Here is a 20,465-nt window from a genome sequence, read left to right as displayed (position 1 = left end):
ATTTAAAATCAGGTATTTATTTATTTTTTCTGGTAGAGGATAGTCTACTTTACTCGTCTGTCAATTAATACTAATAATATATTGGATTTTTTGTTAGTTAAAAATAGTTAAGTAAAAAATGTTACAATTGACCCCACTCTCCCCTACATATTATGCAAATGATTACTTCCAATTTTATTTTAAAAAGAAATTATAAATACAAGAAAATTATATGGTGTGTTTTGAAGTTTGAATAGAAATGGGTATCTAACAATTGAAATAAAATAAAATTCAGAAATGCTATTTTATTTTATTTTATTTAGCTTAAGCATTTAATTGTTCATTAAATGCGATTAATTACTTTAAAGTTTATATTAAAACGAAGTAAAGTAAACGACAATTATTTCGAATGTAACTATTTAAGGTTTCGTTGAAAATAGTCAAATCTAAATTAAATTTCAAGTTGGAAGTTCTACTAATTATAAGAAATACGCAATTGTACTAGTTAACTCAAAAGCTTTTTAAACAAGCCTCTCTTACGCAAAATAAAATGTTGATTCAATACACGCTTTGATCTTTTCAAATAAAATACATAAAATAAAATACATACATTTAATAAGAATTTTTAATTCACTCAAAAAAAAAATAGGTTACTTCTTAATTTAAATCTATTCGCAATGAATAGTTTAATTTAAATGTTTTTTTGTCTAAAGGTGTCTGATGAAAAATGAAAAAAAAATCAACTAACTATTCAAATTGTTCAAAGGAATTCCAGTTTACGCCATATCATCTAGCATTAATCAAAAATAAAAGTGACTGTTTGTGGTTTTCGTTTGCAAATAAGGAGACGAAAACAAAGAAATCTGTTAAGTAGCATAAAAAATTATTTAACTTACTCTATTGATTTGTTCAGATATTTGAAACTTTTAAAATTTAAGCTAAACTTAATAAAAGTTTGTCATTTAAAATATAACCGGGTTTTTTCATCTTCCATTTAATAGAGCATGCATATTGTTTAGCTTAAGTGAACCACTAGTCGTGATTATTATTTTATTTAATAGTAATTCCAGACATTGACATCAAAATGCCACGAGTACCAACCCTAAAGTCAGTGAAACACCTGAGCACTCTTAATCGAATAAAACACAAGAGTTCACACAATTCTAAATTTTCTAGAGAAATACTTGTAGGTATATTGTTTATTTACTCTTTATTCGTCCTTCAATAGACTGATTATAAGACACGGTTGCTGGTAGATCGACGAGGAATGAATATAATAACAAAAATCACAAAGAAGAGCAACAATAATAATATTAATAAAAATAGGATTTATTTTTATTTCTTTAATATTATTGGTATATGCCTATCAGTTGTTGAGCAGAATTGCAGTGTGTTTATTAGTAGCGATTTATTAATTACTTGCTCTTTCTTATTTCTACGAATAACAGGCATTCATACAGTCTTCAATAAACTTCGAATGAAAATAAACAATTTTGATCTTTAAGGTGACATGAATCTTGAATTAACATTAAAAAAGTCTGATTTAAAACTCGTAACAAATTAACATATCAGCCTGATTAATGTAAATCATAAGGAGCGTAATGAATAAAGATTCAACATCACTTCTTTAATGCGATTTGTGCCAAAACAGCCCCAAAAAATGTTAGCTGAAAGTTTCAAGGATTAATGATACGCTTTTCAGTATACCCTCAAAATTTGGAGGGCTAAAAGGCAATTCCACCTTTGTTTACCGAATGACAAGCTTGAGATTAATTAGTATTTGCCGCTTTTGATAAACAGCTCAGCCACCTTTCAAAATTACCTTGTACACCAAATAAAGATATTCGATGTAAGAAAAATAAAGATCTAATCTCGTCTTCAGCTCACACGATTATATACGCGAAAATGAGTGCTTTCTAATATTGTATTAATATTTTTTAACGGCAGTTACTGAACTCGTTCTTCACCTCGGAAGACGCCGGAAGTGTTGCTCATTTAACGTTACCCAGTGGGCACCATTTCCCACGCCACACTTCCTCAGATACCCGCTCATAGGGTGGGCCACATTCACAACAGAGGACAACACACGTAGAGAAACATCCATGCCCTGAGCGGGATTCGAACCTGCAGTCATTGGCTTCGCAGTCAGGCACGCTAACCGCTCGTCCACCTACCCGGCATATTGTATAAATATAGCAAATGCAAAATTTATGAATACAATAGTGTGAGGAAAGCCAAAAAAAATTAAACAAAATAAAGCATATTAAGCAAAAATATAAAATAAAAATTCAAGAAAATACAGAATAAAATACACAATGTAATATATAAAGCACAGAGAATTCAAATTCTCTTACACTTACTAGCATCTTTCAAAAATGATTTAAAATATTTTCGTAACATGTTTGCTAGATTACAAAATATGAAAATAGAAGCATTAATAGAGAGTAGTGGGATCATTTTATGTCGCGTTCGTACTGAAGTATTTTTAAATTATATATCTACATTATCTACATAATATTTATATATATAGTTCAAAATGTAGAGAAAACATGGAAAAATTACAGAATAATGAAAAAATTGAAGAAGAAAATAAATTTAAAAAAATATTTTTATAAAAATCCGGGGAAAAAATTTAAAAATATATATAATCAATGAGATTATATCTTCTTTTTCTTCCGGATTTTTATAAATTTTTTTCAAAAATTTCTTTGCATGTCTTTGAACTTATTTTATCAGTTCTATATACTTACAACTTATGCACAGCAAATAAAACTTATTGATTTTCTTAATTTTCTTCGTTTTTCTCTTTTTTTTCTTTTTGTATTTATTTATTGTGATATATATATATATATATATATATATATATATATATATATATATATATATATATATATATATATATATATATATATATATATATATATATATATATATATATATATATATATACAGCAAAATAAATAAATACAAAAAAATGCGAAGAAAATTACGAAAAACTATAAGTTTCATTGTCTGTAATTTTTATTTGTTTATCTTCATTTTGAACTTAGATATATATAGTTGTGAATAATTACCTATGACTGAAATATTATTGTACCAAATAGCAATAGAAAATTAGCTTTATTCATATTTATAAAAAAATTGCGCAAAATTATAATTTTTGATTGCTTCTGACATGGAATTACAGTATATTTTCTTGAAGCATGTTAAAAACCGAAACAGTTAGAGGTGCAACAAAAGAAAGCAACGTATGCATTTTACAGCTAACGCACTCAACTTTACTAAAACGTCACTAAGAGCCTTCGTTCACTAACATCGACAATTGTGCCATGCACTCAAGCGTTAAAAATATTTTTTTATACAAAACACACCATTTCATAGAAAACTATTTCAAACTTACCCTTCCAAGAAAAATCATCACAACTTAAAACACAAGGTCTTGTAAAAAAAATTGCTAAGCTCAAAGAGAGAGAGGGAGCGATAAAATTAATTAGTGCTTTAAGATAATTTGCAAAAGCATCCGAAGTGAGTAATAAGCAGTCATTATCGTGTTGAAATATCAAGTAATCAATTATGGTAATTAATATCCAGTGTGGCAGAACACCCCCTCCCCTTATCTGCAATTTTCATTGTATTATGCAGATTTTCTCGCCCACTTACCGTTTGCACAAATTTGGAAATGCGGACACTACTCTTTAAACAGATGTTTAGTACTTATTAAAAGAGATTATAAAAGTCCTTCAAACGAGGCGATAAAATGAACTGAGTTTCGTTTTGAGTCCTAACTTTCTGTTTTTATAGTCTTTGTAATTAAGTTATGAGCCGGCATTGGAAAAGAAATTGAAATAGACGGCTCTGCAGTAAGACGAATAAATACTTTTCCATGGTCTAACATAAAAAATTCTAAAAAAATAACACCAAACAATTTATAAAATACAATACTTTTTCAAGTAAAAATACCCTAAAAAGTTGCATGGAAATTTTGTATTAAAAAAAAAACAATAATAATGATAAACAAAAATCTAATGTATTTTTATTCGTTCGACTCGCTTTTGAATAACGTATATTTACTTTCAAGTACTATTTTCATTCAAGTAAGTCGTTAACTTTTACTTATTTCTCTTTCAGTTTGTGCTACGATTTTAAAATTCTATGACGGGAAAATTTAGCTCATTATTTTTTCCTCAAATATTTCTTTTCTTAGAGATGATGCCATTCCTAACCGGAACTTCGACAAAATGTCTCATAAAATCATGACAATAACAATTCTAAGGAATCGTAACCGAATTATGTAAAAACATTCTCTTGTTGTAAAAATGACGTCAAAATTTAGCAAAAAGAGTGCGTTTTTCTTCCCTACCGGATGCAAGATGGAAGAACATCATCCGCCGCATCAAAATGGAACAAAAAGAACTTAATATTTTTTTTGTTCAATGGTGCAGAAAGAAAGAAATCGTCTGCGGTTATTCCTGCATATGGATTCAATTTTATCCCAGATGGTTGAAAATATTATTTTCCGGTCGTTTTATCATGCTTTCATTTCAGTATATTTCTTTTTCCTAATGGTCTCTTCAAACGATTATCTCTCTTTTGAAAATTAAAATGGCGGAATCAGAAATCGTTTACTCAATAGACTTGTCAACTCATTTTATGTAACATTAAGTTTTTAAAACTTTTCACGATATTCAGATTTTCTCATTGATTACAACAGCATTGACATAAAAGATTGAATATCTTATTTCAAACGACAAGACTTAAAATCTGTTCTGATATTATGACAATTCTCTTTGAATGTAACATGATTCTTAAAATTTGGAATTGCAGAAATTTCATTAACGCTCATCATTAAAACTATCCTTTATTAAGTTAAGTGTTATTATTATAATACGCGTGTCTTTAACTTTCAAGGAATTTGTTTTGAAGATGTTGTCAGGATATATTACTTTAAAAATTATTAAAGTAGTGGTAAGAATTGTAAAGAATTTAGTTTCTCATCCGAGTTAATATATATCTTTTATTTACTTTTTAATCTTTAGATTAAATTTAATTGATTAAATTAAATTAAATTTAATACATTCTTAAATAAGCGCTTCGCGTGTTCGTGCCACAGGTTCTGGGTTCTATCGTCGAACCGGGCATGGTTGACCCAACATTTCATCCCTTAAGTGGGTCTATAAAATAAATACCAATTGAACAACGGATATTTTCTTGTCAGCCTGAAGGTATGAGCTCACTGCATTTAGCCAAGAAAGTGCCAGGCTGCTTAGAAAATACTACTAACACATCCAACTAGCTAGGCTAATTGCAAAATAATACTGCTTGCAAAGAATCGGATTTGTCAATTAGCGTATGAAATCTATTAACTGTTCAGTAACAAGTGCAATTATATCGGGGGTAAATTAATATTTACAAGATGTGTATGCGTTTTCATGATTAGATTATCTAGTTATAGCGTAGAAATGCCATAAACAAATAACTTGATAGCTAATGTGGACGTAGGGATAGATGTTAGCAAAACAGACGTTTTGGAGTTATCTAGCTTGAGTAACTATGTATTACCTAGTATATGCCTTTTACATAGGTTGAAGTTACCTATATATCGGTAGACGTAGATGTTTGCAAAACATGTATTGTAGAGCATCTAACTTTAGTAGAATACTCACAATGTATGCCCCTCTCTTAACGTAGGCTGCTGAAGACCTTTAAAACTGATTCTATGTGGAATCTACAGCGGAAGATGTCAACAAAACAAGCGTTTTAAAGTTATCTAGCTTTGTTACTATTACCACGATACATGTCTTTTTTTTTAATATTGGCCGCGGAACACTTTAAAATCTACCTAGTGGGGAACCTATCGATAGAAGTTAGCGAAACAGGGACTTTTAAGAGCATCTAGCTGAAGTCGAATACTCACAATGAATGTCCTTCCTAACATAGGCTGCAGAAGACCTTTAACTTACCCGATAAGGTACCTAGAGGTAGATATTAGCAAAACAGACGTTTTAGAGTTTGTTTAAAGTTTGTTTTAGAGTTAGTTAGCTTTAGAACAATTACCGGGATATATGCCTCTTTTTAATTATAGGCAGGCAGAAAACCCTTAAAAACTTATGTGAAACCTATAAACAGATATTGGCAAAAACAAGCGTTTTAGTTATATCGCTCATGGGCTGCAATAGTGGCACAATTCAAAAAACACGTTTTTTGTGCTAAGAACATGTGTAAATATGAAAATACACATTCTTTTCAGCAGCAATACTAGCGAACTCATAATTCAACTTGAAGGTAATCTTCGTTTAAGCAAACTAAAGCATTTCCTATGCATTTTCATTAGCAATGAAAACTTTAAACCCGTTTATCTCAAAATATGATTTTTTGAGTTGTGCCTCTATTGCAGCCCATGAGCGATATAAATTTATTACTATTACCCCGATATATTTCTTTTCTAACATAGGCTGCAGAAAAAAATTAAAACTAACCCTATATAGGCGGCAGAAGAACTTTAAAACTGACTCTATACAGGCTGCAGAAGAACTTTAAAACTAACTCTATGTGGAGCCTAGCGGTCTATGTCAGCAAAGCAGGCGTTTTAGAGTCATGTAGCTTTAGTAAAATAGTCGCAATATATGTCTCTCTTAACATAAGTTGAGAAAGGCTCTAAAAATGCACGTTAACCATTGATGATTTTAAATATAGCATGTAACTTACCACAGCAACTTCTGTGTGATGTTGTAGCATGTCGAACATTGACTTTGGCAATTCTATAGATTGTTGCAAAGAGCAATTCACAAAAATTTGCAAAACTGCAGGTGATGTAGATTTTCTTGGATCGGGTAGGAATATTGTTATATGTTCTCCTGCTGATAAATTTCCCGGAATCTGATACTTTTGCTCTAGATCATTTGGCCCATTTAGAGTCATTAACACTGCAAAATATGAAAACAATTTAATCACCGGAAACAACTGAATCGTTTATTCCTGAAATGACGCGTTTAAAAGAAAACTTTCATTACGACACATAAAACTATTTTTACCAAAAAAAATATATAATGGTCAGCTGAGTAACTGGTATTTTTTTTTTTTAAATTTTGAGTTTCGTATTCTTTTTTATGATACTAAAAATCCTACAACTAATCCTATGTGAAGCCTAACAGTAAATCTTAGAACTAAACAACTCTTAAGGCTAAGACCTGACATTGATTCAAAACATTTTTTTTTTCAAAAAAAATATATATAGTGTTTTAGAATTGTTTAGTTATTGTTTTATATCCACGCTATGAAATATTAATGCTTAATTTCAGGAAGCATATTTCAACCTTAATGCAAATTTTCCTTCAATTCTAGATTTGTTTTATAAAATTTATGTACCAAAAATATATATGTGCCATTGCTGAATTAAACACTAAGAATATGAGTCTTTAAAGGCGTTAATGTTTGAATAAATGATTTATTAAAAATTAGATGCTAAAATATATTTTTTAACTTTTTGAATGTCTATGGCATCTTTCTAAATTTATACTTCATCAAGTGTAAATTTAATAATTCTAAATTTAATAATTCTAAATTTATATTTTAGTCGCATACTTACGATTTCTTTTACCTAGCCATTTTGGAATTTTGATCAAAATTCTGATTTTCGTTTTCGCTATTGTTTTCAGTGTTTAGCATTTTTTGGTAATTGAACAATATTTAACCATAAAATATGATTTAAAAAAGAAACACAAAGTCTTTGCTTTATCACAGTTGATTGAGATAAGATCTGTGAAAAATGAATCAATTGATAATTGATAAATTATTGATTAAACATTAAAAAATTGTATATAATTCAAAAATAATAAATGTTTAAAAAAAATTAACAATGTTTTAAATTCTCTCTGATTAAAATAAGTACTTCTTGGAAATAGTGATTATTTTGAAAATATTATTTTAGAGTATTTCTCAATTAACAGTGACATCGGTTAATGGACCTTGAAACTAATTTTGAAACTTAATACAAATAAAAACTATATTTCCTAACCAGAACTCAGCAAATCGTATATTTTTATCACACTCCAATTTTCTTTAATTAATATTTTGAATCGTCAACCATTTTTGGGACATCCGGTATCGTGTGCTGTTAACTGTTGACCAAATAACTTTGAAAAGTTTTTGTAGAAGGGAACTGTTATCATATCGATTCAATATAATAATAAGTAACTATTAATAAAAGTAGAATTCAATCAGAATATTTGGTATTAATCAGAATCAGAATTAATAAAAAGGCATTAGTAAAATTAAGTTATTATAAGAAAAAAAAATTTCTTAGATCAATATCAATGAAAGCAAAATTAAATTAAAGCACTATACAAAAGCAGATGATAATAACTTCCATCGATAAAATAAATAAAATTACATCAAGGAATTTTATAAAAGCAGACGATAATTCATTTCTTATATCGATTCTGAAATTTAAAAAAAAAACATTAAGGCATTTCACAAAAAACAGACGATAATTTTTTTACATAATTTCTGAGATAGCATAAATAATTCTAATCTCTATATAACTCACTTTTTCCTTTATTAGGATCAACACTAAATGTGAGTCGATAACCTGTCACTAGAAAATCAATAGTGACTATAGTATGTGTGAAGAGCCTTGGCCTCGAGGATACTTCTCGAAATGAAATGGCAATACTGGCATTTTTGTTGCATAATGCATTTCCCAAATCAGCTGTCGTTCCTGAAATAATACATTTTCGTTTTAGAAAAGACATAAAATAAATCAAAGCAAAGGCACTCCGAAACAAATCACGGTTTTTTCCAGTGTTTAGCGTGAATCATACAATATTTTTGATTCACTGTTTGGAGCCATTTGAGTTTTGCATTGAGTCAGACGATTTTATTTGCCTCAATGCAATAATAAAATTCTCTCGCGAAATTTTGTAGAACAGACGTGCTTTGGCAGAAGTAAATTGTGTTAGAAACAAATGGTTTTCAGACGGAAACTCAGTATATGGATTTGAAAGAAAAGTACAATTTCAATAACCGTATAGGAATGGAAATTTATTTACTATAACCATTTATTATTCAGTAACAGTAACATAAAATTATAAGCAAGTATTCTTAAAAATAACTAATAAAAACGTGATGCAAATAATATACAATGAAAATAAATACTTTGTTAGCGGCATCTTAAAATTTTTGAACACTTTCGAAAGATATTTTCTCAATTATTCTGAAATTTCAGTTAATATGTCCTTCTGGGTAATTTCAAGTCAAAGGGACGATCAAAAATTATAATTTTACACCTGTTTCTTTTAATGAATATGAATAAAGTTAGCTTTATCTATTCACATTTGGTTCTAAGCTATTTTCGGCATCGATATCTATATTTACAAAATATTTTTAAACAAATATATTAACTATGCATTACATACGGCACAAAGCCGTAGAATTTCCCAGCAAAAAGATTCATCAATTATGAAAAACCTTTATATTTGTTCAAGGAAAATTTTCAAGACGATGTTGCAAAATAGAGTCCACAAAAAATCCATTCCTTAATAACTACAGACAAAAAAATGAATAAATAAAAACTATAAATAATTTCATAATCGCTCAATATTCATTACTCAGTTAAAGACAGCTACAGACAGGTATTTACCAACTAATTACTAAAAACATGAAACAAAGAAAATTACTCCCAATAAAAGTAATTTTCTTTATGAACAGATGACAAAAAAAATTAATGAGTAAACAGTCGAAATATATGAATGTGAGAATTGAATAGTGATAAGCGGAAGGCAATCACTAAGATCTGCCTCTTCATATTTTTTGCACACATAATTTCGGCAAAACAAATAAATATAAAGCGTAATTATTTTTCCTAGCAAACATTCGACTAATTGAGGCGTGTACTTTTTGGTCATTAATCCTGATTTTGTTCCATGTTTCCAGATAATGAGCCTGAGGAAAACTGGAATAAAAATAGGAAAAGCGTATCCAGTTAATAAATCATAGGGAAAGGGGGGGTTCGGCAATAATTGCCCTTTCAAAGAATATATTATTTCGTCCTTCACCATTTTAATTCGAACTTTTCAGTTTTAATTAGTGTAACATCAATTTCCTTTTTTCTAGCTGTTAGATTTTGTTTGTACATAAAGATTAATAGAATAAATATTTTAATTCTGCTTTTTATAAACTATTTAAATTAACAGATTTATTTTTCGGAGAGCACTCTTAATTACTTTTAATCTTACGATCCGATTTTAACGCTTGGGAGACTCGATATTAATATTTCAAATGACTTTTCAAACGAAAAAGAATTTGTGCAGACGATAATTTTAAAATGCGAAATCGAACACATAAACGGATTTCATCTGAATAAACATACATTTTTTCAATGTATTCGGAGTTTTGAGCCTCAAAATATGGGGTGCCGCCACCATCTTGAAAATAGGGTTTTAGTAGTTCAAGCAAACAAGAGTAGTAAAAAAGTTTGAGCCCCTTAACGTTAATTTCACTTTTAACTTTTTTTGCCATATCTCAAGAATTTTATAGGCGAATCTATAAAAAAAATTACCTACAAATACAAATTTAAATTATTCAAAGATAATTCCAATCAAAAGATAATTTTTTTATTAGTTAATTTACTGAAGGTTTTAAAAATTTTTGAATTTAAGCCAAATTAATCTACGATATTTTAATTATCGAAATCCAACATATGAAGGGAGTTGGTTGAATAAATTTTGGAAAAAAAAATATATCTAAACAAAAAGAAAATTAAATTACCTACAAATACAAATTTAATTTATTCAACGATAATTCCAATCAAAAGATAGTTTTTTTTATCATTTTTATTAGTAATTTACTAAAGGTTTTTAAAAATTTTGAATTTACGCCAATTTAATCTACGTTATTTAAATTGTCGAATTCCAACATATGAAGGAAATTGGTTGAATAAAATTTGGAGAAATGAAAATATAGAAACACGAAATGTAAGCTTTTGAAATACGCAACATGCAAAATATATAAAATTTAAGGGCAAATTTAAGTTTAAGGGCAAATGATTTTGAGTAATTTATTGAGTAATATATATTCTCTCCACATTCTCGCCGTACGTTCATTCTCTCCGTAAATGCATTTACAACATGCTTATAAGCCAAATGCATGAAAATCAAAGATTTAAATATATAGGTATATCTATAATATTCAAACATATCAATACTCTCCAATAATTAAAAAAAAATTAAAAAAATTAAAATTAACTTTCTATCATTTACTTAAAGAGAATTATTTGATTAACAAGTGGAAAAGAAAATCATAACTAAAATATGATAAACTATTTCTTTCTATATACATTTATTTCTTCAAAAATCAAATTAGAACATGGAAACTTGGATAAATAATATTCATTTTTTTTAGTTATATCATTGCCAGTTTTCTTTCTTTTTTTTTTGAGTCATTAATTTTACTTTTATTCTCAGCATCAATCATCATTTGAGCAACTTTTATGTTCTTCATGTCGCTTTTTGAAATGGCTAGCTTTAATCTTTCATTATTGTCTCCTAGCAAACAATGGACACCATTTTTTTCTCCGCTTTAACTATTTCCAATCCTTGAGAGATCAGTTAACTTTCCCTTCATTTAAATAGAGTGAATACGAATCAAGATGTTTTTTTTTTTTTTTTTTTTTTTTTTTTTTTAATTGTTTGAATACCGAATTTTTCGACGGCTCTCAAGCCTAAACTATTGCGACCATATTTTCCAGATAGTGGCAACCCCCATAATTTAAGAACCAAGAATGTTATATACGTGGAAAAAACAAATGTATGTTTATTCAGAAGAATATGCGTTGTTATGTCTGATTTCGTAACATAAAATACAGTCTGCACTAAGTAATTAGCGTATTTAATGTTGACCCCTTGATCTGAAAATATTGAGTACTAGTACGTGAAATTCCAACCAATCGATGAAAACGTATTGATGTACCCAAATTCCTTCGAAGGCAAAATTTTGAAGTTTTTAATTTAGAAATGTTTTACTTGGAATTATGCTTGTATTATACACTAAAACATGTAATGAATACAAAAAAAATATGTATATAAAAACTGTTTTCTTGAAAATATGAGAGAAAAATTAATAAAAGAAAGACCAAAAATTAACCTTTTTTCAAAATTACATGACTTTGTTGAGATTTACTTATTTATTTTATTAATTTGCTTTATAATACTCCTTAAAATATTCTACTAAGGGAATAGGCTAAGCATTAGATGTAATATTATTATTTAGATACTTTACAACTAATATAGAAACTTATTTGGCGAAAAGGGCCAGAAACCGCAATTAGTTATTTTTAATTTAAATGTAAAATACTAAATAGTAGTTTAATCAACTAATCCGTAGTTTACTCACTAGACATATCTATAGAAAACATTCATGCAAAATTTCAAGTAATACGAACTAAAACATTTTGAGGTATTGCATTGAAAATGAAGGAAAATAACCGAAAAATTAGTTTTGAGGAAAAGGACAACAGAAGCACGATAATCAATTTAATAATCAAAATAAATGATTTTTTTAAAAATTATCATAACTTCTGTTCGATTTGACGCAGAAATAAAACTCAAACGGTTTATTAAAAAAAAGATAGGTTCATAGTTTTATTTTATATAAAAATGAAAAAAAAAACTCTATTCAAAATAGGCTTATAAACGGTAATTGGTTACCTTAAGATTTTTACTGCTTTTCCTTTTTGCGCATTCTATGAACTAGAACTAAACTAACTGAATTAACTGTAAACTAAAGCTTGAGAACAGTAGTCTATAGCAGTGTTCCCCAACCCCCGGTCCGCGGACCGGTACCGGCCCGTGGATCAAATGGTACCGGGCAGCCGATTTCATTGAAACTGAATTTAAATTCCCAGGTTTATACCCCAAATTAAAAATATCTGTGCTTTATTAAATTTTTATTTATTGAAAAAAAGGTAGCCCCGAAGATAGAATACCTCGAGATTGCGACCACAACACTTAAATCCCTATTGCCATTTTCGACAACCTATCTGTGTGAAGTGGGGTTATCGGATGTAACAGCAACCAAAGCAAGGCAACGGAATAAGCTGGACATAAGCAACACACTTCGGGTGTCATTGTCTCCGATTACCCCCAGATGGAACCGTCTCATTGCAAAGAAACAAGCTCAAGGTTGTCATTGACTTGTCTTTCTACTAAATTAAAATGTTAAATCACTTTATATTTATTTTTTGGTGTAACTGTATTTTATTTTGAAGGCATGTTTAAATACAATTAAATTAAAATTAATAAACCAAAATGATTTTAAATATAAACAATCAACGTCCGTCCCCCCACCGGGCCGCGATAAAATTATCAAACCTTGACAGGTCCGTGGTGATAAAAAGGTTGGGGAACACTGGTCTATAGCAGCTTACTACAAGTAGTGAAATTACTGCAGTCGCTACTTTTTTCGTAATTTGTAGTGTAGTGAGCTATTTTTTTAAAAAACTAAAGCAGTGAGTAGTGCGATATAAAAAAATGTAGTTCGTCGAAATTCCTGGAAACTACTTTTAACGATAGTTTAGATAAGAAATACTACTCTAACGCAATTAATTTTTCGAATTTGATGGGTACAAATCTTCGCTGGTTCGTCAATGGATGCAATGAAAATGACCCCGTGGCAGCAGCTGAGCGTTAAAAGGAATTAGGGGAGAGGGGGGCACATGTGAACAAATTTTTTTATTTCTTCACTTTTCGAAAAATAACATCAATTTTTCATAGTAAAAAAGTCCATATGTTTAAATAGTATTTTCTTTGTCTTGTGGAATTTTTTGAGATTTTTCAATAAAATATTTCTTTACTTTATAATATTTTAGAAAAATGACTTCAATTGTTCACATGTGCCCCTATTGGGGGCACATGTGAACAGGCCTGGGGCACATATGAACAAGATTAAAAACACAAAGCAATCATCATATTTCAAAGAAAAAAAATCTTTAATATAACAGATATAGATACGCATTATACTGAGGGGGTTGTAGCTTACTATGTGAATTTAAATTGTACAACAGTACTGTCAATAAGAAAATAATTTTTCAGCTGTACAATAATTTATCCGTAATTGGGTTTTTCGCAACTTCATGTTCCACGGGTGTTGTAATGGGCATTTTTCTTTCTTCTCTAATACTCTTTCATGCTTTTTTTTTCATTTTTTTTATCTTTTCATTTGTAGCTTTAGGAATTCTATTTTCTCAGTTGTATCAGTTAATATGCGTGATGCGCGATCAACCATTTAATAAATAAAAAAAAATTTTTAAGGAAAAATTAATAAATTAATTATGGAAAATTAAATAATGATAATTTTAAATGCATACATATTTTTTAAACTTATAATATCATGAGGATAATAATCTTAATACTATGTAGGGGCACTTGTGAACTGTTCACATCTGCCCCAGATGTTTTGTTCACAAGTGCCCCCATCATCCTTCTTAAACCTAACTTGAAAAATAATGAACTTTTAATTGAGTAAAAAAAAAGAATAATTGTCATAAACTTACCTGAATGTTCATATAATGATCTGCAATAGTTAATTTTAGTTTATTAGTTGATTTATATTATGCTTTCACTTGGAGAAGCGAGCGATTATAATATATGCAACACCAGCTGATACAAAGAAATTGTCAGAATAGACCAACAAAATGTCTCATTGCTCTGAAAGTTTCTCAGAGAGGTAGGACTAGTACTGCCATCAATTGAAAAATTTTCGAGATTTTTTATTTCAAATCATATTGGTAAAACATACCATGTTCACATGTGCCCCCCTCTCCCCTACATAATAAGAATCACGCATAACTAATATTTAAACTAGCCATTACGAAAAATCGAAAATTAATCACATTGGTCACACTTTCACATGTGAATGTACACTAGTGACACGTGTTTTCGATGTAGTACTTAGTTTTTTAGAGGAAATAAATAAAAAAAAATTATTGTACTATTAAAAAATTTCAAGTATTTAATTATTTCGCTTTAATAAATTAAATATTCGCTGTCGAGAAAAGCTGAAAAAGTTGAAGATCAAATTTACAAATTCGAAAAAAAAATGTTTTGGAATAATAAATTGGCTCATGTAAACATGAATAAATATTTCTTAATAGTTCCCTTACAATTAATGTAAGTTTGTCTCCTTGCAATTCCAACGAAGTTTGTAGTCACTTCATTAAAAAAAAAAAGTAGTTGCAGAGTCTGACGGGGCATACGGGGTTGTTGCCTCGGGCCCCCTCATTAGAGGGGGGCCCTAAATCAAATAGAAAGCTTATTTTACGTTTAATGACCTTTTTTAAACGAAATATAAGTGCAGTGTAAAATCCGTTTTATGTTAGCTTCTTCATTAATCTATCGTATGAACACAAAAAAATCTATATTTTGTAAATCCATGGCTTTCTAGGGCGGAATTCAGCTAGATTTTCTCGGTTACGATGGACAAATTTGGCCAAACAAAAGCCTTTATTTTTACATATCGCAAAATGTGATATGTTTACAGAAATACGGGCTTCTGATTGGCTTAATCGAGCCATCATAATTGCTGAAATTTAGCTGAATTCCGCCGTAATGTCAGCAAGGATATAAATTTTTCGCAGATAGATGGCAAAGTTAATAATCAGTTATCCCATTCTTGACCGTTTCATACTTCTTTAATTCAATTAATTTAAAGAAAAAATTAAATTTTTGTCAAATTTTGGCTCTTCAGGTGTAATATATCCTTCTAATGATGGACATAGAATTGTTAGAATATCAGTAAAATGGACAGAACGATATTTCGTCAGACTCTTGATGGGGGGGGGGGGGCTTTATAACTATTTTAGGTTCGAGTCAATTTTCTTATTATATATCAATAATGAGGTGAAAAATTTAAATACCTGCATAATGTTCGGTTCCCCATTACTGAAGTAGTGAAGCAGAGAGTCCCCCCAAAGAAGTTTTTGCACCGGGCCCCAATTAGGCTAAGTCGGGCCCTAAGTAGTTGTAGTTAACTACATTTGTAACAAAATAGTTGTAGTAAACGGCAAAAATAATGCAGTTTTTCCGACCATTGATTGAGAGTTAATCCTTTAAATTACCAATGCATTTTCAATTTTTCATAATAAAATAAATTGTGCATAGAGCAGCACAAGATTATTTTTCTACCAGTCTTTAGAAGCAATTAAATTTTATTTTTAGTGGCTGATGTATATATATATACACCGAAGAGCCATTACATTATGTACAATGGCTCGCCCAGGTTTTCATGGTTTCTTGCCCAGGAACAATGTTTTCATGGGGCACATTAGGACCCATAATCCTCATAGAACATTGTTGTTGTTGCTAATTTACGTCGCACTAGAGCTGCACAATGGGCTATTGGCGAATCCTCATAGAACAATCCCTGACGTCTGTAAGCTACTTGAACATAGTTGCGGACCAGGTTCACCCATTCATGGCAACAGTTTTTCCTGCGGGAGATGGTGTTTACCAACAGGATAATGCACCATGTCATAAGGGTCGAATCGTCGAGGAACATTCTAGTGACTTTCAAGTCATGTCTTGGCCCCCAAATTCACCTGACCTTAATCCAATCGAGCATTTGTGGTCCTACTTGGAAAACCAAATTCGTACTACCACGCTACCCCCTCGCAATATGAGGGAATTGCAGGACCAGTTGGTGAGAGTTTGGTACCAGATACCTCAGACTACCTATCAGCACCTTGTGGAATCAATGCCACAGCGGGTGCTATCAGTTTTGAGGGCTAAAGGTGGTCCTACATATTATTAGCAGGGTGGTCGTAATGTAATGGCTCTTCGGTGTTATATATATATATATATATATATATATATATATATATATATATATATATATATATATATATATATATATATATATATATATATATATATATATATATATATATATATATATATATATATATATATATATACTATTCTGAGATCTGAAGTTGTTATTGAATTTGTGTTTCGTATTAAACAAGTATTTCATTCTCCGTATCAGGTCGTGGCAGATAAAAACCCAACTTAGTTTTGTAAGGATGGTCTCTCAAATACGTCATTTACCTTGAAATATTAAAACTATAGATGCGTTCTAAGCTTGAACATATCACAAAAACTATTTGCGTAGGACAACTTCTCCATTTCTTGGCGTAGCTAAGTTAATTTTTAACCAAGTTTAAAACTAAAACGCAAATGCTTGCCTCATGTAAGATCTGGATGTGAATGAAAACTGGTTCTGAAGCGTAGGAAAAAGCATAGCTCACTACATAATGGAATCGGCTTAACTTCGTTCCTGGCCTCAGTGATCTCTTCAGTACGAGGCAAACATTTACATCGAAAACGAAACAGTTAAGTTGTACCAGTTGTGTGTTTCACCTGTGATTTTTGTTTTCAACTTTAACTGAGAAGAACTTAGTTTCGGACTCCAAAGTCACTGCATAACTTAATTTTTTACATTCAAATGAAACAAATTGTTCCTTATTCTGCAAAAAGTCACGTGCTTTTAAAACTAGTGCAATTAATACAACTTACGACTATCAAATATTTGTTAAGTGTTCTTGGAAGTCGAAGTAGAAGGATTTCATTTTTTTTAAGGTTCAAAAACAGGTAGTTGTTACTTATACCACTTGCCAATACCAGCAAGCCTGCTTGAGGATCAAACGAATTCTTAAGGCAGAGTGTACGGTTCTTGTTTTTTTCAGTAGAAATTCAGAAAAACTCATCCTACTCCATTACGTTGTACGTCTTCCTCTCGCCATTCTCGATTGTCGTATAATATATATATATATATATATATATATATATATATATATATATATATATATGTATGGTGTCTTGGGATATTCATCCACTTTTAGAGATGCACGTGGATAATTTTTTTAAAATTTTTTTCCGCACATGCGCTGTATAAAGCAATAATTTCGTCATCAGTTTAAAATTGATTCAAACGCTTTGCTTAATTTTTTTAAATATTTAAGCTATAGCAAAAGTGGCACTAGGCCTAGTATTTATTTCGGACATTTACCAAAGGTCTAGTCATACTAGGTCTGGTTAAGTGCCATTGCCCGGTATATCCTACACTGATGTTTTTTTTAAGGTCAAGTGCCACTGCCCGGTATACCCTACACTGATGTTTTTTTAAGGTCAAGTGCCACTGCCCGGTATACCCTACACTGATGTTTTTTTAAGGTCAAGTGCCACTGCCCGGTATACCCTACACTGATGTTTTTTTAAAGTCAAGTGCCATTGCCCGATATATATTTGCCCGATACTCCAAACACTGATGTTTGTTCTAATCTATCGTCAGTAAGTATTAAAATATCGAATAAATGTAATTATATCCACGAATAAATTAATATCAAATCGGATGTAATAAATATTTCGGACATTCACCAAAGCGACTAATTTGATTGTCAACATTCACCGGTGAAAGTCAACAACCACCAATTTCGGTCATTCATAGTAACACGCGCATCATTTACATAATAACCTACTCAAATTGTTACTTAAGACAATCTAACAAAATGAATAATTGTAGATAACATTGATAGTGTTGCCAATTTAGCCAGAAAAATACTCTTGTTTTCGGTGCCACGTAAAAGAAATAAATATTTAGATTATAACTTTATGTAAGAACAATTTTTTAACGTATTGACATGAACGATTATCTAAATTTTAAAAATAATTAACTTGATTTGACTTTGAAATGCAGAATATGTGACGGAATAAGGGGAATAATTTTTGAACGCTCTTCTGCTGAAACTATTTGAACCATATTGGATATAATAGTAAAGCTAAGAATTTAATACAATAGCTAAGAATATGTATACAAATTTTAAGAGATATTAAATTTTGATTGAATTTATTAGAAATTTATCATGATGTTGTTCAAGAAAGAGAAAATTTATCCTTGTTGAAGAAAGAGAAAATTTAAAGTTAGAGAAAAACATTTAAATAAGTTGAGTTTTGTAATCCTAACATTTAAATTTGGATCTTAATCTTGAAGTTTCTGATTGCCTGATGTGAATTTCGGTGAGAACAATAAACTGAAAGTATGCAACGAATTCCACCAAAATTTAATTTTACCAAAACTTTAAAACTGAAACCTTTATTGTTCGACTACTTTATACTCAAGTTTTAACTTAAATCACTTGGACCCTAAATTTTACGGTCGTAATTTTTTTTGTAAAATTAAATGCTTATCAGCTCTAGTGTTAACTTATAGTAGTTGGAGCATAAAGGTTTCCGTTGTAACTTTTTGGTAAAGTTACAGGCTAATTATCTCTAGTTTCAACTTATAACAGTTGGGTCATAAAGGTTTCCGCTGTAATGTTTTGTTTAAATTAAATGCTTATCAGCTCTAGTTTTAGCTTATAGCAGTTGTGGGTCATAAAGGTTTCCGTTGTAATGTTTTGGCAAAATTAAATGTTAATTAGCTCTAGTTTTAACTTATAGCAGTTGGGTCATAAAGGTTTCAGTTGTAATTTTTCGATAAAATTACAAGCTGATTAGCTCTAGTTTTAACTTAGTAGTTGGACTATAAAGGTTTCCGTTGTAATTTCTCGGTAAAATTACAAGCTCATTAGCTATAGTTTTAATTTACAGCAATTGGGTCATAAAGGTTTCCGTTGTGATGTTTTGGTAAAACTAAATGTTAATTAACTCTAGTTTCAACTTAAGTTTGAAAATACAGATTTCCGTTGTAATGTGTTTTGGTAATAAGCTCTAGTTTTAGTTTAAACTAGATTTAGCTATTTATTCTATTGAGATAATAAACGCACTTTAAATCCACAAATTCTTTGAATCAATTAATTTTATGTGAATTATTGATTGAAAAGAGGAAAAAAATATTACTACGTTCATGAAAATAAAACCTTATACTTAGTAAGCAAATTAATTAACATCGTTAAAACTACAAAAATAATTTTCACTTACTGACATCCTGAACAAGATGTCCTCTTGAATCTACAAGACAGAAGATTATCACAAAGATAAAAGCAGCGTATAGTCCGTAACTTCGACATTTTTCTGGAATAAACATCACTCAGCACCAATAAAAATGTATCGAATTTGAAAAAGTCATTCAATCTAAGTTACTAATGAATTTATGTATATAAAAAAACAACTACTGAAAATCTAAACCGACGTGAAATTAGAACAATTCCACTTGTCGGGGCTGTCACTCTTTCCCTAAAGAAGACAGCAACTCCAAATGTGAAATCTTAGAAATTGTTCTGTCAGTGACGCCTTCTGCCTGCAAGAAAACCACTAAGATGAGCTACTGTCACTACTTTGTGGAAAGGGATTCGTTAAAAGTGATGAATCTTAACAGTTGGCGACGATTCGGAGATTTAAAAAAAGGCCACCGAAAGACAGTTTTAAGTGTTGACGCTGAAAGAGCGACACTTTTACGAGGTTTCCCCCACTAGTAAACTGTATTTTTTTTCTTGTCCC

The 20,465-nt window shown here is 29.9% G+C and overlaps 1 protein-coding gene across 1 annotated transcript in view; it reads right to left on the bottom strand.

Annotated features, from left to right (window-relative positions):
- Window positions 1–20,446, bottom strand: part of LOC107456330 (cartilage oligomeric matrix protein) — a 106,357-nt gene extending 85,911 nt beyond the window's left edge. Inside the window, exons 1-3 of the mRNA XM_087168317.1 lie at window positions 19,947–20,446; window positions 8,525–8,695; window positions 6,685–6,902 (exon numbers count right to left, since the gene is read on the bottom strand). Coding sequence (XP_087024443.1) covers window positions 6,685–6,902; window positions 8,525–8,695; window positions 19,947–20,052 — 495 coding nt within the window. The 5' untranslated portion in view covers window positions 20,053–20,446. The remainder of the gene's footprint in view (window positions 1–6,684; window positions 6,903–8,524; window positions 8,696–19,946) is intronic.
- Between the last annotated feature and the right edge of the window lie 19 nt (window positions 20,447–20,465).

This window comes from Parasteatoda tepidariorum, chromosome 7, assembly GCF_982258835.1.
Source record: "Parasteatoda tepidariorum strain Cologne lab strain chromosome 7, Ptep-v5.0, whole genome shotgun sequence".
Lineage (NCBI taxonomy): Eukaryota > Metazoa > Arthropoda > Arachnida > Araneae > Theridiidae > Parasteatoda > Parasteatoda tepidariorum.
The sequence above is the reverse complement of the archived record's forward strand: the minus strand, read 5'-3'. Positions and strand labels throughout refer to the sequence as shown.